Source organism: Schistocerca piceifrons, chromosome 1, assembly GCF_021461385.2.
Source record: "Schistocerca piceifrons isolate TAMUIC-IGC-003096 chromosome 1, iqSchPice1.1, whole genome shotgun sequence".
Taxonomy (NCBI): Eukaryota; Metazoa; Arthropoda; class Insecta; order Orthoptera; family Acrididae; genus Schistocerca; species Schistocerca piceifrons.
This window is the reverse complement of record NC_060138.1, coordinates 1,067,073,008-1,067,085,198: the sequence shown is the minus strand read 5'-3', so window position 1 is coordinate 1,067,085,198 and position 12,191 is coordinate 1,067,073,008. Positions and strand designations below refer to the sequence as shown.

At 45.2% G+C, this 12,191-nt stretch overlaps 1 protein-coding gene across 1 annotated transcript in view; it reads left to right on the top strand.

Annotated features, from left to right (window-relative positions):
- LOC124777665 (leucine-rich repeat-containing protein 15) overlaps nt 1-12,191 on the top strand; it is an 83,672-nt gene that overhangs the window by 22,923 nt on the left and 48,558 nt on the right. Inside the window, exon 3 of the mRNA XM_047253149.1 lies at nt 8,319-8,576. Within this exon, the coding sequence (XP_047109105.1) occupies nt 8,319-8,576 (258 nt within the window). The remainder of the gene's footprint in view (nt 1-8,318; nt 8,577-12,191) is intronic.

Genomic DNA, 12,191 nt, shown 5'->3' with positions numbered 1-12,191 from the left:
GTTAAAAGATACAGGAAACTGGATTCCACAAATTTCACATATTGCTGGATCATCCCGCCAGAGGATAGTGTGAACCACTGCCTTCCACAAGCATAGTTCTCCTTGCTCCCTGCCTCCCCTACACAAGATCTCTAGGTCTACAGTTGGAAGTGCAGTGATAGATCCTGTATTTCCCGTAAACGAGATAGTTGAGTTACCTTAAGAACGCTCGTACATTCTCTCGTGATTTCACCCAACGCGACCCGTATAAGCAGCTTCCATTCGCTAGGCAGCAATCAAAGCGATCTCCCGCTGCTTTTGAACGTCAAATAACTCATCACCTGCACAGAAACAGGTTCACAAAACGCAATAACACCAGACGCCGGTTTTATAGTCCCAAACAGCCAAGTGGAATACCCTAGGACTTGTCCAGGAATGATACGTTACAAAATTGTCGTACACTATCCATCACTCAGCCTTACTATGAGGCACAAAGGAGCTATAAAAATCTTTGTCCTTTATCGAGAGTGTGAAGAACCTAATACATAATTAACTAAACACGCAAATTTAAATCATATCTACCCTAAAACTCCTTTACTCTATATAATAATTTCTAAATGTGTAGTACTAACTTACAGTGTGTGTGTGTGTGTGTGTGTGTGTGTGTGTGCGTGCGTGTGTGCGCCCTCTTCAAAGAGAGAGAGAGGGGGGCATAGACAGAGCAAGAGCGAGGGAGAGAGAGAAATGGGACATATTTAATTATGGATTATTGTGTGAAGAAAAATTTAAGCTTGTTTACGATTAACGTAAACGTATCATATAGTGATCATCATGTTGCCATGTTTTTCACTGAGAAAGTGTATTGTAAACTAATTCGTTCTACTTCATAGTCAGAGATCGCCATTATGCTCCATGAAAAATGCAAATAAACTAACTACACTATGTGAGGACGTAGAGTCTCATGACGGTTCCATTGAATAAACTTTTCTTTGGTTTCCAGTTGCGTCAAGTGTTTTAAATGCCGCGAGCTTGCGCCCAAACACTCTCTGGCTTTTGTCAAGCGGAATGACTTCTGATGCGTCTTCGATGGCCCACTGGGCTTTGCCCGTATCACTTCATGTCTGAAAATTGGTTTTTGCGATAACGTATTTATGGATCTGGATGTAGGTTTCAGGGAATTGCATACTGAGAATAGAAAGTTATTATGAGATCGATTGTTTGATGACCAAAGGCCAGGACTAAATGAAGAAGGAATGTGGCCAACGTCTACTGCTCGGGGTCTTTTTTGATTTCTATCTTGACATCGCTCCCTATCAGGCACAGAATGCCTGCGCGTCATTGCACCAGTCGTCCGTGGAGATGGACCGGGACCGTGATCCGAGATTCCTTATCTTCTCGTCGATATCTCGCCACCCCTGTATTGTCATGACGACCGGCTGACGCATGTCTGGGTGACCGCAGCGCAGACTTCCCACTCTTCTTCGATTCTCTCGACCTCTTTTGTCATCTCTGGCGTCTCTGTAGCGACGGCGATGGAGATGGAGGCTCGTTGGTCGGTCTGTGCGGATGCCCTGACGCGCGTCGGCCCTTCAACGCCGCCCTTCTCGGCGCGGCTTGCACCACGCACAGCTGCTTCCCCAGTGTCTTCTTTTGTCCGCTCTTCGTTTTGCTGAACCGTCTTGGGAGTTGGCGTCTTTCGGCGCCTTCTACTTCGATGACGCTTCTTCTTTACCGTGCCCCCCCCCCCCCCCGCACCCCCCTTCCCCCATTTTTGACACTGCTTTGTTGGGAGAAACCAGACAGCCGCAACAACTTGCGACGTGTGGCCTACCGCAGCAGGCGCAGGTTGGCTTGTCTTCTTTTCTTGTGTCGCAGTCGCGGATGTTGTGCTCTCATGAGCACTTGACACAGCGGAGTGCGTTGCGGCAATGTTTTACCACGTGGCCCTCGTCCTGAAAGTTGAAGCACTGTTTCTCTGCGTCCATGTGGGGCGGGAGAGCTTCTACCGTCATCGGAAAGCCTAGCAGCTTCTTCTGGGAGAAGATGTCGTTTGCCGTTTGCACGAGCACGACAAACAGCGCTGGCTTCGTCCGATTTGTTTGGCTGTGCAACCAGACGGGTTGTATCTCTGCATTTAATGTGTAGAGACGGAACAAGTGTACGATCGTCTTCTTCCCTTCTGCGATAGGAAAACTCGCTGAGTTCGACGATCGAGGACCCCTTCACTGCTTTGGTTTTGCTCTATTTTGCTCGTGCTGCGGCGCGAGAACACGACTAAATTTGCCTTGTGTCGTTAAGACAATGCGTAAGAACTCGGCTTTGTCCCGTGGGAGCCGAAGCACGTCCTCATAGCTCTTCCGCAGCCGATCGACTGGATGACCTGATGGGCTTTTGGTAGATCCTTATATACTCTAGCTGTCGGCTGTGACGTCACTGATGCTCACAGCATCACCATGTACAGGAACTTGACTCCGCGTTTGCTGCGCCCGCTCCAGCTTAGCAATCACTGGATCCCACGCCACGCCACGCCATATCTGATCCAGTGACTGTTTTTCAGAGCTTGCTCAGCTAAACTTGTTTTTTCGGGATAGCGTAGGCGATGAAACCTTTCATGCTCCTTCCTGCGTTGTTCTACAAATGGTTCAAATGGCTCTGAGCACTATGGGACTGTGTTTTTAAACTTTCTGGTGACTTTTTTAACTGTCCCCCATGATCGTCTCCATGTCAGTCTATTTTTACCTCGCTTTTCTGCCTTTACTCTGTTTTATGTGTCGCCTTTTTTATCGCCTTATGTATGTAACATTTTATTCTTATTGTAGTTGCCATGTCACTCGGCTGAAGAGCGGCGGATTGTGTCACTGACAGCCCTCCCCTGCCCATATGGGGCAGGGGAATGAAATCACAATAAAGAAAAAAAAATATGGGACTTAACTGCTGAGGTCATTAGTCCCCTAGAACTTAGAACTACTTAAACCTAACTAACCTAAGGACGTCACATATATCCATGCCCGAGACAGGATTCGAACCTGCGACCGTAGCGGTCGCACGGTTCCAGACTGTAGCACCTAGAACCGCTCGGCCAAAAGCGGCCGGCCGTTGTTCTACACTGCACACTGTTTGTCCGACATAGCACTAGCCACACTCGCAGGGTATCTTCTAGACCCTAGGTGTTCTGAGACCTACGGCATCTTTAACTGGCCTGAATAAGTGTAGGATTTTTGTCGCAGCTCTGAAGATTGATTTGATTTCGTGTCTTTTCACCAGGTGGATTATCTTGGCTGACAAGGGGCCAAGGAACGGCAAAAACCTTGTTCTTTTCCAGCTCCTCGGCCCTGGTTTTATTGTGATACTAGCTTGAGATCACTTCATTTTTATGGTGAGCGTTGTACCCCTTGTTCATGAAGACCCTGCGTAGGTGGCCCAGTAGGGGTAGCTTTATCGGCCTGATACAGCTCTTGTAAGCTGTACCAATGTTTGTAACGCAGTGCGCTTCTGGGACGTGTGATGATGGCTGCTGGTGTGCAACTAGAAATCAAGGTGCGTAGCTTTTCTGTACGCGCTGTGGCCAAGGCATCCGTTTAGTTTTCTGCGGACATTGGCGTCGAGGAAGGACAATGCATCGCCTTTTTATGCTTTCCTAGAGAACTGGAGGTTACTGTTAATGCTGTTGAGATGTTCCAAGAACCTGTCATGTTCTTCGCGTCCGTGGGCCAAATGACGATCGTGTCTTCAATTTATCGGAAAAAGCAACTAGACATTAATGGGACCGTATCAAGACAATATTTTCGAAAGTTTTTGCAACAGCTGGAGCTAAAGGGTTTTCCATTGCAACGATGTCCATCCAGTCGTGAATACTGGCCGCTGAACAGAATACAGAATAACGTAAGAGTATAGCTAAATAATTCGAGCGCGAAACTTTCAGAGAACTGGGATATTAAGTCCAAGAAGTTTTTTATACCCGTATTCATAAACAGCTCCACCGCATGAAAACTGACAATAAGGTTACCCTCGTTAAACTGAAGACGGTTTATTCAGCAGATAAAGTCAGCTGCTTTCTTAATACAATGTTCACAGCGGAGTAAGGAGATTGGGGAAGCACTTCGCCAGCTTGTGTGTGTGTTTTGACGGAAGCCCATCTTCTTCAGAAGACGAACCCAGAAATGTAGTCATAATGGACGTTGGAGTCTAGGCGAAGTCAACGTCCTAATTCATCCCAGAGGTGTTGCATTGGGTTCGGACCGTGAGTCTGGGCAGGTCATTCCATTTTTGGAATGTTCTTGATCACAGTCCATTGCCTCAGGGTTGCTGATTTATGACTGTGTGCATTGTCTTGCTGATACAGTCATCGTCTCCGAACTGTTCCTCTACTGTACCCAATGCACATTACTGTAAAATGTGTCCATATCTTTCCGCATTTACCGTTTTCTTAACGCTATTAAGGGAACCAGCGGATTGCCACAGGGTATACTGATATTTACCACTCCAGATCACTCGATACCAGTCATTCGTTGTCTTGTGGCGTCCCTCTTAACCACGCCTTAAGTATCGCTTAGCACTGACTGCAGAAATGTGGGGCTTAAGAGCAGCTGCTCGTCTGATTGTACCCCATTCCTCTTAATTCGCTGGCACAAGGACGTAGCCAAAGCGATGGTCCAGAGGGTTCGGACCCCCCATCCCCTCCCCTATCCCCTACATGAAGTTACACACAAATTAGTTCCCACATAGTTAAACTGACAGATAAAATGGAAGATCAAAAATATCCGTTTGAGGGTGTTCCTGAAGCGTACGTGCATTGTAGTGCGACTCCGATGCGGGTGTATAAGAACAACCATGAAGGTAAGGGATTAGTGTGGCATTCGTGTCTTTGCGACTTGTGTGAGGTAATTGTGCAAACGTGAAATATGGCGACGTTATTACCAAATGCGTCCAAACAGGACCAGCGTGCTATTATTTTCTTTCTCGGCTGACGAGGGCAAACAACGGTAGTCATCCATCGGAGAATGAAGAACGTACATGGGGCAGCATGTCTGTCGAATACAACCGGTGTGGAATGATGTGCCAGTTACCGTGCTGCGCGTTGCTGCTTCATGATAACGCACCTTTCCATATCGCAAATCAAATGGTTCAAATGGCTCCAAGCACTATGGGACTTAACATCTGAGGTCATCAGTCCCTAGACTTAGACTTACTTAAACCTAACTAACCTAAGGACATCACACACATCCATGCCCAAGGCAGGAATCGAACCTGCGACCGTAGCAGCAGCAGCGTTGTTCCGGACTGAAGCGCCTAGAACCGCTCGGCCACAGAGGCCGGCCATATAGCAAATGTAATTACGGAGAAGTTACGCCAACTCAATGCGGAGAAACTCGACCACCTGCCCTGTAGTCCCGATATGTCCCCATGCAATTATCATGTCTTAAGTCCCTTGAAAAAGTTAATAATTGGCAACCGATGCTGTGCAATCGCAATAAAGTCATGAGATGTTCAATTGACCCTATTTTTAGAACAAGTTTCAGGATTATATCCATTTTCAGACATCACAAACTTCAACTCCTTCCTAATGAACCAGGCGTACAGCCTTGACAACTCAAAGAAAGTATCTAATAACATATGACTATAACTGCGACACAAGCAGTCTTGAAGCAGAAAGTAAAAAAAGGCAACAGGCTGTTTAGGATCTCTTCACGGTGTTTTAGCAAATGGGTATCTTCGACCTGACTCTTTGGTCGTATGATTGCCTCAATACTCACGCCGATTTTGCCTGATGGGCATACCGATTCTGAACTGTACAGTCTTGGAACGTAAACTTTTAGGTCGCCCCTTATGTAAAATGTATAATTCTGGTAACAATTTCGTGTGGCTCTGTGGCCTGCTGCAAGCTTTCAGTTGGACGCCACTTCAGCGACTTCCATGTCCCTAACCTACCCCAATTGTCCAACCAAGTTTGGGTTGGGTTGATTTAGGGAGGAGACCCAACTGCGAGGTCATCGGTCTCTTCGCATCAGGGGAGAATCGGGAAGCCCTTTCAAAGGAACCAGCGCGGCATTTGACTGAAGCGATTTAGGGAAATCACGGGAAAACCTAAATCAGGATGGCCGGACGCGGAATTGAACCGTCGTCCTCCCGAATGCGAGTCCAGTGTAGTAACCACTGCGCCACCTCGCTCGGTCTCCAACAAAGAACATGGGTAGCTGTAGAAGATTTGTTAATGTCTACGACAGATTTGGTACACAAGTGATCTCCCAAGAGTAGTCGACATTCAAAACCGCTGAGCTCTTCTGACCGACCAATACTACAATACTCCCCATCTTCTTTTAAACTGACAGTTCCGCCTCTGGTGACTTTTGTGGAGAGTTCTGCAATGCATGGGATTGTCCAGATACTTTTGATGAGATAGCGTATACGGCAATGGAGGTTTTCTCGGCGAATTTCAATGAGGAAACCTTCTGCTGAAGATAACAAATAGGAGAGTTATGGAAACATTGTGGCAAACGTTGCCACGACTCGGTTGTTAACACGAGAAGATTTTGTGAAATTTTGCACCATCTAAACAGAAAATTTCAAAAAATTATGTATGCTTAAAAACTGAAAATGTTCGGTGTAGAACAATTTCCGCTACCAGTCACAAAAAAAGATTATTTATTCGTTACACACCTTGTATCTGTTTAGCCACCAGCAAATAATTTTCTTTGTATTTATATAGTTATCTCCAGCAATATAAACATGTACATGAATGTACACTACTGGCCATTAAAATTGCTACACCACTAAGATGACGTGCTACAGACGCGAAATTTAACCGACAGGAAGAAGATGCTGTGATACGCAAATTATTAGCTTTTCAGAGCATTCACACAAGGTTGGCGCCGGTGCCGACACCTACAACGTGTTGACGTGAGGAAAGTTTCCAACCGATTTCTCATACACAAACAGCAGTTGACCGGCGTTGCCTGGTGAAACGTTGTTGTGATGCCTCGTGTAAGGAGGACAAATGTGTACCATCACGTTTCCGACTTTGATAAAGGTCGGATTGTAGCCTGTCGCGATTGCGGTTTATCGTATTGCGACATTGCTGCTCACGTTGATCGAGATCCAATGACTGTTAGCAGAATATGGAAGCTGTGGGTTCAAGAGGGTAATACGGATCGCCGTGCTGGATCCCAACGGCCTTGTATCACAAACAGTCGAGATGACAGGCATCTTATTCGCACGGCTGTAACGGATCGTGTAGCCACGTCTCGATCCCTGAGTCAACAGATGGGAACGTTTGCAAGACAACAACCATCTGCACGAACAGTTCGACGACGTTTGCAGCAGCATGGACTACCAGCTCGGAGACCATGGCTGCGGTTACCCTTGACGCTGCATCACAGACAGGAGTGCCTGCGGTGGTGTACTCAACGACGAACCTGGGTGCACGAATGACAAAACATCATTTTTTCGGATGAATCCAGGTTCTGTTTACACTTTACAGCATAATGATAGTCGCATCCGTATTTGGCGACATCGCGGTGAACGCTTATTGGAAGCTTGTATTCGTCATCGCCATACTGGCGTAACACCCGGCGTGATGGTATGGGGTCACCTCTTGTTTGCATTGACGCCACTTTGAACAGTGGACGTTACATTTCAGATGTGTTACGACCTGTGGTTCTACCCTTCATTCGATTCCTGCGAAACCCTTCATTTCAGCAAGATAATGCACAACCGCATGTTGCAGGTCCTGTACGGGCCTTTCTGGATACAGAAAATGTTCGACTGCTGCCCTGGCCAGCACAATCTCCAAATCTCTCGCCAATTGAAATCGTCTGGTCAATGGTGGACGAGCAACTGGCCCATCACAATACGCCATTCACTAATCTTGATGAACTGTGGTATCGTGTTGAAGCTGCATGGGCAGCTGTACCTGTACACACCATCCAAGCTCTGTTTGACTCGATGCCCAGGCGTATCAAGATCGTTATTACGGCCAAAGGTGGTTGTTCTGGGTACTGATTCCTCAGGATCTATGCACCCAAATTGCATGAAAATATAATCACATGTCAGTTCTAGCATAAGATATTTGTCCAATGAATACCCATTTATCATCTGCATTTCTTCTTGGTGTAGCAATTTTAATGGCCAGTAGTGTATAAACACTTGAGGATGGACACCAAGCCCGAAACCGAATGAATAATGTGCTATTGTGACTGGTAGTAGAAATTTTTCTGTACCCTATAAAGGAAGAGCCGCGGAGTTCAGCAGCATCCACTATGTATAAAATTCACTGAAAATGTTTATGGTTTTGCACGACCGGTGTGCTAAGAGCAGCAGTGGGGGCGGCGCGCTGTCGGCAGATCCGGGAGGTGGTGTCGGCGTCGCTGCACACGCTGGACGCGAGCCGCTGCGAGATGGACAGCCTGGGCAGCAGCGCGCTGCGCGGACTCAGCGCGCTCGTCTCGCTGCGGGTCAGCCTCAACCCGCAGCTGCGGCTGGGCGAGCCCCGCCTCTACGCGGCCACGCTGCGCCGCCTGCACGCCGACCACTGCGCGCTCGACAAGCCCGCGCTCCAGGGCATGCCGGCGTTGCAGTACGCATTCCTGCGCGGGAACAAGGTACGCTCTCTCGCTGTCTTACAGAGCAAACAGGGCATTCACGTTAGCCTCTTCGTTCCTTCGGTTCACATATGTGGACCTTGCGATGCCACTATCCGAATGTACTGTAATATTTTTAGACCATGCGGCATCGGACGTCTGGAAAGCGGCTATCGCATGTAATAAGCCTGAATAGCTTTGCTATGTAGTGCAGACTACTAGACGGAATTACTGAATAAATATTGGCGATGGCGTACAAGAAATCGAATGTTAAATGAATTCTGGATTGGATTGGATTGTTTTGCGGGAAGAGACCAAACAGCGAGGTCATCGGTCTCATCGGATTAGGGAAGGACGGGGAAGGAAGTCGGCCGTGCCCTTTCAAAGGAACCATCCCAGCATTTGCCTGGAGCGATTTAGGGAAATCATGGAAAACCTAAATCAGGATGGCCGGACTCGGGATTGAACCGTCGTCCTCCCGAATGCGAGTCCAGTGTGCTAACCACTGCGCCACCTCGCTCGGTAAATGAATTCTGATTTTCATTAACAAAAATAACCTCTTTGAAGTGACTGAACAGAATGCACTAACCGGTGTACGTTAATCACGTTTAGCAGGCGAACAGCATTTACGTAACACAATACACACACACATATGATAAACACTTGAACTTGCTGTAAGTTAGATTGATCTACACCAACTGTCAGTAATGATTTTAATGTTACTGAATTTGCATTGTACTGAAGGTACAATGAGTACTGTGGTGGCAATAAATTCTTTAATTGAATAATCAGTAAACACTATAGAACTGATGGTAACTAGAGATGTTAAAAACATTACTTTAGGATCATTTTGTTCTAATGAAACTGAATGAGTTTTTACATTGATAATGTACTGAAAAGCCACCACATCGAGTTGAATTGTAATCAATGTGGCACAGTACCTGGCGTCTTCTGTCAGTTGTATAATCCGGCGTTTCTTGGAAATTTTCGGCGTTAACTCCGATTATATCCTCTTGTTGCATTAATACGCCGATACTCACTAAGATAGCCTTTTTACTGGTATTGCTGCACACACAGTGATGGATTTGGGATAATAATGAACTATTTTCTGTAAATAATTGATGACGGTGATGGAATGCACTTTGAATCACAAACTTATTATTTCACTCAGACATTACACTGTAGAGAACTTGACTTGATAAATACATAAGCTGGTTCGCTACGGATAAATGTACTTGTTATGGCGGCGGTATAAAATGCACTGTTCATAAAAACACTGTCGTACGATAACTACTAGTTCGTTGCTTGTGCTGGCGTGAGCTCATCAATGGATCTCATGTGGTAGTAAGATCACATTGCAACATTAGCTGCAGACACTGGTCACTTCATACCTTGCTGCTGGTCGCTGCAGTCCATCGTTAATCACGCAGACTTCCACAAAGCGTGCCATGTGCTTTTTCAGCAGGAACACCAACTATATCGCTCACAAGCCGTCTCCGTCGAAATGTTGCATCCTGCAAGCCTTATTGTCCATTTGACTTGCTGACACACCATAAATCCAGGTCGTGTTTGTTGTAATCTCACTTCTAACTGTCTATAAGCAACGTTACCGTACCGTACTAACACAATTACTTTCACGCCGCGTAATCTCTGTTCTGCATCTGAACAGTTCGAGAACACATCTCTCTCTACTGCCAGATTCACGCGCCAACCTGCATTGTCCGCATTCTCGGGGATTTCCCTTACATTTAAACATTAATTTACACTATGCCAAGTTCTCTATTTACAAATCGACATACCATAACATTGCCATATTCAATTACAGTCATTACACACACACACACACACACATATATATATATATATATATATATATATATATATATATATATATATATATATATATATATATATATAAAACTAATATTAACTTAATATTTTTACTATACGTAAGAATATCATCCTAGTTTAATGCTTCTTTGTTTCATCGTCCGAGCGCAGCACTATTCAGATACTGTCTTATTCGTAGCGCTATTTCATTTGACTGCTGTGCCTTGGCTATGCTTCGTTGTGGCATTACAACCTCTGTTCATTTTTTTCTCCCTTGTTCTTGTGTTGTGGTCTCCTGTACAGAGACTGGAATGATGCAGCTTTCCACGCTACTCTATCCTGTGCAAGCCTCTTTATATTCGAGTAACTACTGCAAGCTACATCCTTCTATCCCTTGACGCCTCAGAATGTGTCCTACTAACAAATCCCTTCTTCTAGTCAAGTTGCGCCGCAAATTCCTTTTCTCCCCAATTCTATTCAGTACCTCCTCATCAGTTACGTGATCTACCCACCTAATCTTCAGCATTTGTCTGTAGAAGCTTCTATTCTCTTCTTGTCTAAACTATTTATCATCCATTACGATATACTGATAATTTTTACTTATGGACCGTCTGACAGCAACTGAATAAAACACAATTTTAGTGCCATACGCGTTTCGCCTTTATTTTCTGCAAGGCATCATCAGTAGCCTGGAATATGTGCATATGTTAGCTATTTAATATACATTTTTGTCACTGTGCCTATAGGTTATAAACAGTTCTGGTGGTTGGTATTTCCTATTAAGTAGTAATGGTTTGAATTGTACTTACAGGTTGCGTGGACAATTTCTTACATTTGACAGTCGCCAACAGAAACCAAAACTTGCAGTGAAACAAGCGTTCAGTTCATAGCGCTGTGGAACGTGGGGAAAAACCGCAAATTGGCATTCATAAGAAGAAGAACAACACCAAAAATGCAACAGGAGTGTAATATGTAAGAAATTGTCCACGCAACCTGTAAGCACATTTCAAACCATTACTACTTAATAGGAAATACCAACCACCAGAACTATTTATAACCTATAGGCACATTGACGAAAAAGTAAAGTAAATAGCTAACATATGTACATATTCCAGGCCACTGATAATGCCTTGCAGAAAATAAAGGCGAAATGCGTATGGCACTAAAATCGTGTTTTATTCAGGTACTGTTAGACGGTCCGTAAGTAAAAATTATCAATATACCGTAATATTACACGCAACTGAGGAAGACAGGACTACAAAAGTTGAAGATATTTATCATCCATGTCTGTTTGGCGACAGGGACTGATCCACAAGCTACTGCAAGTTGTACCACGTCGAGAAATTGTGGATCTAATATCCAGCATGCTTAGTGAAAGACAATCTGAAGTGTTTCTAGGCAGCTCTAAAAGCGACAAACGGAAACTAAATAATGGACTACCACAGGGATCTGTTTTAGCCCCATCACTATTTAATTTATACCGGATGATCAAAAAGTCAGTATAAATTTGAAAACTTAATAAACCACGGACTAATGTAGATGAGAGGTAAAAATTGACACACATGCTTGGAACCACATAGGGTTTTATTAGAACGAAAAAAAAACCATATTGTTAGATGCGTGAAAGATCACTTGCGCGCGTCGTTTGGTGATGATCGTGTGCTCAGCCGCCACTTTCGTCATGCTTGGCCACCCAGGTCCCCAGGCCTCAGTCCGTGCGATTATTGGCTTTGTGGTTACCTCAAGTTGCAAGTGTATCGTGATCGACCGACACCTCTAAGGATGCTGAAAGACAGCATCCGACGC